Source organism: Adiantum capillus-veneris, chromosome 9 (assembly GCF_014529385.1).
Source record: "Adiantum capillus-veneris isolate H3 chromosome 9, ASM1452938v2, whole genome shotgun sequence".
NCBI classification, from domain to species: domain Eukaryota; kingdom Viridiplantae; phylum Streptophyta; class Polypodiopsida; order Polypodiales; family Pteridaceae; genus Adiantum; species Adiantum capillus-veneris.
In genome coordinates this window covers 160,897,573-160,908,975 of record NC_140939.1, presented here as the reverse complement: position 1 = coordinate 160,908,975, position 11,403 = coordinate 160,897,573, and the positions used below count along the sequence as shown (strand labels likewise).

General features: G+C 44.9%; 1 protein-coding gene across 2 annotated transcripts; it reads left to right on the top strand.

The window, feature by feature from the left end:
• The first annotated feature begins 727 nt into the window (after positions 1-727).
• On the top strand, positions 728-4,135 carry LOC147451483 (uncharacterized). 2 transcript variants are annotated; one of them, XM_086520942.1, is made up of 3 exons: positions 728-1,879; positions 2,316-2,680; positions 2,987-4,135. In XM_086520942.1, exons 1-3 carry the CDS (start codon positions 1,567-1,569, stop codon positions 4,070-4,072), a joined length of 1,764 nt encoding a protein of 587 aa, XP_086377068.1. In that variant the 5' UTR covers positions 728-1,566; the 3' UTR covers positions 4,073-4,135. The 2 variants fall into 2 exon arrangements, with proteins under 2 accessions (XP_086377068.1, XP_086377069.1); XM_086520943.1 differs by lacking the exon at positions 728-1,879 and adding an exon at positions 1,893-2,130.
• Positions 4,136-11,403: the final 7,268 nt, after the last annotated feature.

Below are 11,403 nucleotides of genomic sequence, written 5' to 3'. Positions count from 1 at the left end.
CTGAAAATCAAGGAATAAAAGGGATAGTCCATCACTTCTAGTATTCCACTTGTATGAAAACACAATATTTGATTGGGGTGAATGCACTACGGTTAATATTATAAAGAGAGGGTTTGTGGTTCACATGTTGGAGTTGTGCTCGAGAAAAGCGTGGTTTAGCCTACAATTTCGTCGCTCAGAAATGTGACAAGGCCCTCTTCCGTTGTGTGTGCATCGAAGCAAACAAAGAAGAATATTGCTAGATGAAATTTCAAAAAAATAATGTAAGTTTCATGACAAATAGTTGAAATTTTGATAATTTTTTCAGTAGGACAAGCATCAAAAGGAGTAATTATAAGGTTTCGTGAAATCTATACTGTTATAAAAAGGGAAGGATTCCATCCCCCCCCCCCCCTCTCATACGTGGCAAGAGCTCGGAAAGGGGGGGGGGGGGGGGGGGGCCGAAGGCCACGGACTGTACTGGTGTAGATAAAGTTTCAAAATTTTCAATAGGGGGCTTTCCCATCTAGGCTAGGCCTGAAGTTGTATTAGAGAAACAAACCCCCCCCCCCCCCCCCCCCCCCCCCCCCCCCTTTTCACATTGTGTCCTGAAGGCTGACTCCCTTCCCCTTTGTTTTTTAAAGTTTAGGTGTGCATGTACTTTGCTGCCAGGCCTCCTCACCCACTTCACGTGCGGCCCCCAGGTCCTCGACCTGTACTGCGGTCTGCACTCTCCCCCCGCCCCTGCCTCCATCGCTCCCTTCCTCCTCCAGCTCCGCTCCCCTCCCCTCCCTACACGCTGCTGACACAGTACCGTCTTGGCTCTTATGCGCCCTTTTTGTCTTGAAACTCAAAGTCTTCATAATTATTACTCATGAGGCCATCATGATCTTTGCTTGATAGCATGGCGATACATCTCACCATCGCAGACTCCCTTGCTAGGGAGTACGCCTATATATGAGAGAGAGTGTGTGTGCGTGTGTGTGTGTGTGTGTGTGAGAGAGAGAGAGCGCCTTTAGGCTGCTAGAATATATGTCCTCTGGTATAACTTGAGACTCTGTATAATTAGACCTATACATATATGTATGTATGCATCGGTACCACCCCTAGAAGGCAGTCTCCCACGGCCTAGTGCCAACAAGCTGTATATATATGCACAAAATCTTTTCTGTCAGCAAGAAAAGGTAAGCCTTGTGCAAGAAGCAAGCTATGAAAAGGGCTTCCCCCCTGCTTTTGCTTCCCCAAAAGCTCCTCAATCTCACCCTTCCGGCCCTTCCTCTTGAGTGCATGCATGCATCCTTCTCGTCAGTCTTGTCAAGCAGCAAGCAATAATATTATTGAGCGAGCAAGCAAGCAAGCAAAGCATACTAATTGGCAAGCTCTGATAACGTAGAAAAGACAATAATTAGCAGAGCGCCAGCCCAGTTAGCGAAGGGAGGACGTTGTAATCATACAAGTAGCAAGCTACAAGCAACTAGAGCTGGGGGGAAGTAAGGTTACCCACGCACACAAGCGATCAATTATTGGGTTACCCACACAAGCAAGCTAGCTCGAGAATAGAAAAAGGAGAGGGCGTGCCTAATTATAATGGATCAACAAGGCGCCGCGCATGCGAACAGCAGCTCATGGTCCATGCAAGCGGCTATATCTGCAGGCCATTATCACAATATCTCTAGTAGAAGCAATATCGGGTCTAGCACGCATCATCATCATGAGCAGCAAAAGGTCGCGTTGCGGCAAAACCCTGCGTATAATTGGCTTCCCCCTGGCTTCCGTTTCCACCCAACGGACGAAGAACTGGTAAGCTATTACCTGGCCAAAAAGATCGAAAACCCTGCTTTTACTGATCCCGCCATCTCCGAAGTGGACCTCAACAAATGCGAGCCCTGGGATCTTCCTGGTATGTTGCTTGCTAGTATGCCCTTGCTCATTTTCATTAGCCCAAGCTCTCACCCCCTTAATTAAGCTTGCACCGGCCCCTTATCTAACTTTCTGTAATGCATTGATCCGCTGCTTATTATACACTTTTAGCCGATCAACAACACATACGCCTCAGCTACCAAAGTAGGGTTCCCATTAATTTCGCCTCTTAATTCCACAAACGCTTAGTCACCAGCGGTGTTGTTAGTCGACAATGATGAGCGGCATTAGGTATGCATTGATTATTAAACTCCTTCAATAATCTGATATATCCCCCAGACGCCAGCTAAGCGTATGCGCGGGCGCAGGCGCTGTTCATGATGAGCCGCAATATTGCTGCAGCGGCTGATAATTATTCATATTTTATTTCAAATGGGCGAGCGCTAACTAATGCAAACATTGATTCATTCTCACAGGCATGGCGAAAATGGGGGAAAAGGAGTGGTACTTCTACAGCGTGCGAGATCGCAAGTATCCAAGCGGAGTGCGGACCAACAGGGCCACCGATGCAGGCTACTGGAAGGCTACAGGCAAGGACCGCGAGGTGACGAGCAGAGTTGTGGCCTCGGCGCAGAGCCAATTAGCGCAGGCGCAGCAATGTGTGGTGGGAATGAAGAAGACACTGGTTTTCTACAAAGGTCGGGCGCCAAAAGGCGATAAAACCAACTGGGTCATGCACGAGTACCGCATGGAACAGGCCGGCCCATCCACAGGACCTTCATTCATGACCAACGCAGGGGGGGCAACCGCAGCTCAGCTCATGAACCACATCGTACCTAAGGTTTCCTTCTCTCTCTCTCTCTCTCTCTCTCTCTCTCTCTCTCTCTCTCTCCCCCCTTACATGTGTATGTGTATGTGACGTGCATGCATGTGCGTACCATGCCCATTTCTACGTGCAGTGCTGCATGCATCTAATTCAAGCAACCGCCTTCACGCTGTGTCTGCATAAAAAAATGAAAGTGAGAAATTCTTTCAACGAGACTCTAGACTCGTTACTCTTTACCGGACAAAAGATTACAGAGCACAACAAATTGCAGACCTATTAGCCCTAATCAAACGATGGATTGTGGGGTTGCTCTTATTATAGGATGAATGGGTGATATGTCGGATCTTCAACAAGAGCTACACTGCAAAGAAAGAGCCCGTTTTGCAGATGAGTATTGTGGATCGCACTCATCCTAGCCTATCAGCAGGCGCTGCCGGCGAATTATCGCCGGCTGTTGGAGGGCCCCAAGGTACTCAATTGCCCTATCGTGATCTTTCCCATGATGATCAGGCGCAACTCAATAATATGCAGAGCACTCTTAGCCCCGGCCGTTTGGTCTTCAGTAATGCTTCTCTTACCAATAATCATGATAATTCCAGCGCTCATCATGCAAGCATGCAGGTCGACACCAATTATGACCTTCATGGCAGCGTCTTAAGGCAGCGTCTGGCTGTAGAGCAAGCAGCAGCAACTGATCAGCAGCAAGCTTCGGCATTACTGAGCACTCAGAGCAATAGCTTAGCGCCAATTTTTGGCACTTCTCCAGGGAGCTATGTGAGTACTTATAACAATGCGATTAGTAGCTCGAATCATCTTCAATTAAATATGCCGGCAGCCCCAGCTGGCTGCGCTCCTGCTAATGTAGGCTTGTTGAAGGCGCTTATTATGGAGGCGCAGCTGCAACGCCTTCAAGCTGCGCAGCAGCAGCAGAGCACCGCTAGGTCGTTTACAAAGCATTTCAAATATTATTGTACAAGGTCAGATGATCACTCAAACGCTACGCATACATTTGATGATCCTACTGAGATCGCACGAAACCACGAGCTAATGACTCAATCCCGAGTACTTAATCCAGAGCAGCTGATGCAGGCTGCCGATTCGCCTTCCACGGCCAGCGATCACAATATAATGCAGTTGAGGCCGTTGCTATCATTAGCGGGGGAGCCTCACAGAAATATGAGCAGCGGTGGCTATGGCGACCTTGCTTCTATTCAGGGAGATCATCAGATTTCGCTGAACGTGAACATGAATGGCGGCGCTCTGCAAAACTTGCTCCCTGCAGGCGGCGCGTCAGCTGCCTTCACATCCACCCCGCCAAGCGCATCCTCGACGTCCATTCTGACGGGCAGCCAGCCGTTAGATAATCAGCAATGCTCTCTCCTCACCGAGCGTCTGTGGCCTTTTTGACTCATTGGCAAACCACTTGATGTAATTCTACCCTAATCTTTAATCAAATCAGAGTTGTCCATTGTTGGGAGCAGTGTTAATATTCACTCTCTCTTTTTCCCATGTTGATTATTTGCGCCTTTACAGTTTTGTAATCGCAGTCCCATGCACAGTTTGTTTGTGAGAATTGATTGTGTCTCAGCACTTTCTAATAAGACACTTGTCATCCACACAAACTCAGCACTAATTAGTCTACTTGATAGCCACTTCTTCGACATTGACACACAGATTCTCTACTCTCTTATCATATTTTAAAGTTGTGCTCTATTATTACTTTCTCGTGAGCTTTGCTAGTATCCATGCCACGGGATCGGAGTCCAATATGTAAAATTTGTATATAATACGTGTCAACAAGAGGTATTCAAATAATCTCTTATCTATATATTTTCAAGTATTATATGTGCCTTTTATGTATGTATTTTTTAATTAAATGTAAATACATTTTTTTTATAAATGTACCTAATTGTAAATCCTTTATTTTGTTTGCACTTGTTATCTTACATATTTTTTAGTGGACGTCCCAGATCTATGCACGTAGAGAGTAAAGGGACACTCACACCCACGTAGGGAAACTTTTTTAGGTTATTAGCTGATTTTGGATCTCCCTCCCTCTCCCCAGGAAGCGCCGCGGGGGGTGGGGGGTTAACGCCGTAAGAACAATACCAAAGATCTATAATCTAACAAGTGTTGAGCTCAAAACTAACTATTGAAGATGGAATTGAGATAACCAATCTACCACACTTGAGAGAGAGAGAGAGAGAGGGAGAGAGAGAGAGACTCTAGCCATTAGAACCTTCTAGTAGTGGCGATAATAAAACAACGGTCTTTCAATGTGGAGCTTTTTGGCATGCAACTAGCTAAGCTTAGGAAAGAACCCATACCTTTGAGCAATGAGCGCGTGTCTTATCTTTAAATCATTGTTTGTTTCTTTGATGTCAAGTCATAACTTCAGAAAGTCAAAGATTCAAAGTGTTCATTAGTCTTAAGTTTGAGTTAGCATTTCACTCTCTCTCTCTCTCTCTCTCTCTCTCTCTCATACATACACACTATGAGGTTAAAATCATAGTTGATTGTGTTTATCATGAAAAGAGGAGAGAGAAAGAGAGAGTGAGAGAGAGAGAGAAAGAGATGACAAAGTTGAGAAAATGTGGAGAGGGGAAGCCTCTTCCGGTGATGGTATGTATATGCCCAATGATATGCATTGTAGGAGGCATAACTTTACGCATTAAAAAAATCCATTTTAAAAAAGAAAACAGAAGCACTTTCTCTTTGTATATTGCTCTACAAAAACGCTTATTGTCCAATTGTGCATTTGGGCTATGTGTAGAGCTAAGAGATGGAAAAACTTTGGATCTATTTATCTATTGTCCTCTTTTTCTCCTCACAAGGCGCTCTCTCTTATTTTCTCATCCTATACTCCCTTTAATTGTGCATTTGGGCTATGCATAGAGCTAAGCAATGCACTACAAGAGGCTATTCATATTAGCGACGCTCAAAAAAAAAATCTCGGCGTCGTTATGAGCGTCGCTATAAGCATCGTAAATCTACAAAGAAATTTGTGACGTTCATAGCGACGTCGACTGTGTTAAAAAAATAACAGAGAGCGTCCAAAAACTCAGATCTGAGTTTTTCGACGTCCTCAAGCAAAGAGCAGGTAACGATCCCTCTCTCTCTCTCTGTCTCTCTCTCTCTCTCTCTCTCTTTCTTCTTCACACACACACACACACACACACGAGGAGAGGAAGGAAAGCCAGGTATGCTCCTTCCCTCTCCTCACTCTCATGTTCCCTTCCCCTCTTTCTCTCTCCCTCTCTCTCTCTCTCTCTCTCACACACACATAGTGTTTTTGAGAGAGAGAGAGAGAGAGAGAGAGAGTACAAACATAAACAAAAACGCACACACACATACATAAACAAAGAATGCACACACACATTGAGAGAGGAAAAGAGAGAGAGAGCATGCATAAACAAAAAACGCACACATTGAAAGAGGAAAAGAGAGAGTGAACATGCATAAACAAAAAACGCACACATTGAGAGAGGAAAAGAGAGAGAAAATATGCATAAACAAAAAAACGCACACACATTGAGAGAGAAAGAGAGAGAAACTAATTTAACGTCGTAGGAAACTAATTAAAATTAAAAGACCTAAAGATCTAGCCGACGAGGAGTTGAACTCAAGACCTATTATTCAAGAGGGAAATGGCATAACCAATCTATCATACTTGGCATGGGTGATAGACAGGTAATAGCATTTATCTCTTTTTATTGGCACACACATCCACACACGCGCACACACACAAGAAGAAGAGAGTTATAACGTCGTAGGAAACTATCCTAAAAGACGTTAAAGATTAGGTTAGATGTAGACTTACGTTAAATTAGATTTAGGTTTATTTAAGTTAAATTAGATTTAGGTTTATTTAAGTTAAATTAGATTTAGGTTTAATTTATTTAAGTTAAATTAGATTAGATTTAGGTTTATTTTTAATTAGATTTACGTTTATTTATGCTAGATTTAGATTTACGTTATATTAGATTAGATTTAGGTCTCCATAGACTGCGATGCCTGCATGAAGCGGGTGAAGAAAGCCCTCAATGGAATATAGGGTATTGCTACCTTCACTCATGGTGGGCTCCGTCGATCCAAAAGTACTGGTGAAATGTCTTCAGAAGATAGGGAAGAAGGTGGATCTTCAGGGCGGCAAGAGTCACTACATCCCCGACACAATGACCATCTAGACAACCTCTAGTCATTCAATAGCAACTTCAAAGTTAGTAACAAGAGCAAGAACGGTCTAAAGTCTTTTCACATTGCTCTTTATGCATGTTCGATAGTTTAGGGTTTATGAGTTTTTTAGTTCTAACATAATGAAATCTTTGTATGTTTTGACAGTGGTCGATGACAGGACGTGATCCCACACCGTACGAGCGCGAGTACGCAGGCAGGAAGGGCTTAAACGCCCTGATGGACATTCTCAGTTCTCGCGGCGGCATGGTTAGTATTAGGGTTTACTCTTTTTTATTTTTTGTATTGTTTTATAAATGTCGTTATATGTTTATACTTACTGAAAACTGTCTTATTGTCTTTTTTTGCAGAATCCGACAGATACGCCGCTTGGACGCGATGAGACGTCTGATTTGACGACGTCAGTTTAGCCGTAGCTAGATAGCATTAGTTTAGGGTTTCTCATAGCTTATGTATCATGAGACGGATTTTATACGTCTTTTTGAACCATGTATATTATTACATTTGTCACCGCAATTCCTTTTGCCAATCAATTCTTTATGCCTATGATGTTGTACAATTGTCATTATTACATTTGCCAATCAATTCAGTTTGTCTATGATGTGTACAATTGTCAATTTTGCAAACAATGCGTCTTGTGGGTGACTATTTTGGGTCTATTATTTACCTTTGCACTTTTTTTAAAAAGTGAATCAAGTACAATATGGTTGATGGGTGGCAGGGCATTCAATGCCCTGCCACCAAAAAAATATTCTCTCAGGCGTCGCTATTTATGGCTCTGTAGCGTCGCTATATGCGTCGCTATACTCTTCTGTGAGAGCGTCGCTATAAGCGTCGCTATAGGCGTCGCTATAAGCGTCGCTATATAGCGACGCCTATAGCGACGCTTATAGCGACGGCTATAGCGACGCATATAGCGACGCTCTCGTAGCGACGCTTTTAGCGACGCTTATAGCGACGCCGGGGGTTATAAAAACCCAATGTATTTCCGTCGCTAAGAGCGTCACAAGAGCACATAACCTCTTGTAGTGAAGCTAGGGGGCATGCCCACCCGGGCACACACCCCATACCCAAGCTAGGGTGTTCGAAGGTTGTTGGCAAGGCCGAGAGCCGACACAAGCACAGGCAAGGGGCCAGCGAGTTCTAGGCAAACTGTCCGAATTACAGAAATTGCAGAAGTTGATGGAAGTTAAAGTTTGACGGAGTTGAAGATTCGGAAGAATATCTATTGCAATTTCTTCCTTCGAGGAAATTCAGTCATCAACGACCACTACAACAAAAAAACGTTTTATCGACGTGGCCCGTCGCTATGCGCGTCGCTATCCGCGTCGCTGTGAAACCAGTCGCTATTAGCGACGCACATAGCGACGACCATAGCAGAAAATTTTTTTCTTGGGCAGAGGACAGGTAGCCTGGCCTGTGCCCAGTTAAAAGATGGACACAGCCATAGCCAGACTTCCTGCCCTCTGCCCAAGAAAGCGAGCAGCACCAAAATATCAACCATGCTCCCGCGCGCAGAAATTTCGGCAGAGTTCCCTTTGTTTTTACATCTTCAAAAAAAACCATATCATGTATACGCCTCCTACATGCTATCCATGTAGGATCTCACATGAGATTTAAGGCCAATGAAAGACAACCGTACCAACTGAAAAGCATAGCCATAACTTAAAAGCATAACCATAACTTAAAAGCATAACCATAACGAACCATAACCATAACTTAAAAGCATAACCATAACGAACCATAACCATAACTTAAAACCATAACCGGCTATAACCACTTTGATCAAAACCATAATGCAGATAACCATAACCATAAACAAAATTAACAATAACCATAAGCATAACCAGAAAGAGAAACAATAACTGTCTATACAATGACAATGACAATAATCATAACCATAAGGGAAATAATAACTATCTGAACACTAACTGTTTGTACAAAAAAGAGACACAGAAGCGTGTCTGTGTCTCACAAAGCATATAGATGAAATCTGGTCCACTAATGACTAGGCGTCGCAACCTGCACATAGGACAACTCACAAAATTAGTATTGATATTACTTCACATATTGACTTAATTAAATCAACTCACACATATTAACGTCTCACCTCAAGCGATCAGCGAAACTGTAAGGCCTCCTAGTCTACACGCTCTCCTGAAGCTTCAAGATCATTCAGTACTTCATAGATACCTCTGCGATATCCATCTGACTCCTCCTCGCGTGATGGAGCTCGATGCATCGCAAGATTTTGTGTTTATACAAAAATCAAAGTAATAAGAATACATGATTCATCACGTTTTTAAAAAATCCATAGTTAAGATTGGATTAGAAACTCACAAACTCATAGCGAAAGGTGTCGAAGCCTCCGCTGCCAAGATGACATGTCCCCCTAGTCATCTGTCGTACCTGCGCGGCCTCACGCTACTGTCTGAACCGCGTGGCCGTTGTCCGCTCATCCTCCCTGATCTGCAGCCACGTCTCGTGTGGGATGCCCGAAGGCTTCGGCGAGCCGGTCTTGAAAGCCTTCCAAGCTGCATCTCGTCGATGTTTGATGGTGTCCCGTGCAACACCCTTGATCCACCGCACCAAAACAACGGAAGAACCCGGAGCAGGCTGGTACTCTCTCAGGATGGTCTCCACTATGTAAGTGACTTTTTCCTTTTCTTGCTGATCCCAAGACGTCAGAATGCTGGTCGAAAACTGTAGCTCCACGAGCTGGCGAATCCGCTGTCGCATCTCAGTCCCGACACTATCCATGTCAACAGAACCATCTCCCCGTACAGTATAGAGCTTGGAGGCACTAGGATCGTGTGCCCCCCAACGTGTCCGAGGTGTGCCAAGAGGTGTGTCGAGAGGTGTGCGTGGGTAAGACGGGGATCGTGAGCGAGGAGGGGTCGAAGCATCTGTGGATCCTCCTCCACAGCAACCACCACCTCCACCTGACGATCGTTGACATTGGCGAGTGCGCCTGTGCTGCGGAGATGAGGACGTACCCGCCTCTGCTCCACCCCTAGGTGTCGAAGCGGCCGTGATGGGAGAAGAAGGCGTCGTACCCATAGGCGTCCTGAACCCTCGTAGGCGTCTCCCCCCTAGGCGTCGGACCCTCGGGTGTGAAGCCCGGAGGCGTAGTACCCGTGCCTCTGGCTACCCAGTACTGAGAAGCCTCTGCCATCTGAGCAGGCGTCATCCGTGTAACGAAGCCCATGAATGCATCTGCACTCATGGAAGCGGGATCTAGAATCTCGTCAGCCATACTAAAGTCCTGCACAAAGAAAGTAAAATAAAGCGTCAAAACACAGTTGTTTAAATTAACTTTAAGCTTAATTTTAAATCGAAGTCTTCACACAAACACTTATAGGCCTAGGCCTGGACGAGTGAGGCATCATCGATAAGATCTTGCACCGTATCATCGTCTATCTCTAATTGCAAACATAACTCTGCCCCAACTCGTTCTGGCAGATTGTCTTCATCCATTGCATCTTCATCTACAAGTATCAATTCTGGCTCGTCTGCGTCATCCCTCGTATATCTGTCAACTTCCTCTGCCATACCTTCGTCCATCCCATCTAATGTCACAATAGTATGGACGTCGTCTGACTGACTTTCCTCCAGGAGATCTTGCCCTTCAAATACTTGTTTATTTCTTGGAACAACCTGAACCACAAACCACCATTGTTGCTCTCAAGGGTCCAGTACAAAGACCACTTGCTCACAATGTTCGGGGAGAGCAAATGTGTCGCTCACATCTGTCCAAGTCTTTGTAGAATCTATTTGCACAAGTTTGTTTCCATCTCTGCGTACCGTTGCATTGTGACCAGAAGTAATCACCTTGAACCACTTCACATCCAACAAAAACATCTCAAACCGACTGAAGATTACTTTCAGGATATCTGACACTAGACCACAATAATCCAGGTTGCTAGTGCTCTCATTCGTGTCTCTAGCACTGGCCCTGCTCTTTTGCATGAAACTAACCATTACCCCACTGTCAAACGTGTTTCTTCTGCTGTCAATTTGTTGTGTTCTGAAATGCTTTCCATGCGACCATAGTGCCATGTATGTATGATACTTCCAGTCACATCCAATAGCCAGCTCTTCCTCTTCTAGAGATATGGGTTCTCCGATCTGTCGAGCTGCTCTCACTATCTTGTCCAACCATGCCATTGTAGGGAATTCAAGTAGAGGAGTGAGATAGTCTGGCAAGGGTAAGCCTCTACTTGTTCGACTTCGCCTGAAATCCTGTCGCTCTCTCTTTCTCTTCTTCGTACCTTTCAAGCCATTTTTGCATAGGCGCTGAATTTAGTATATAGTCTTGCATCCTCCTCATCGCTCCACAGTCGAGGCATTTCTGGGTCAGAAACGGATAGAAATTCGGTCGTCAATACAAGAGACTCTTGCACCAGCCATCCTTCTACCATGCTCCCCTCTGGACGCGCTTTTTGACCCTTCTTGATTGCAAGCCACGGCGGGAGGTTGTAATTGATAAGTCACACAGGCCAAGTGCTCCATGACGAGCTTCTCAAGCCAAATGGATTGACTCC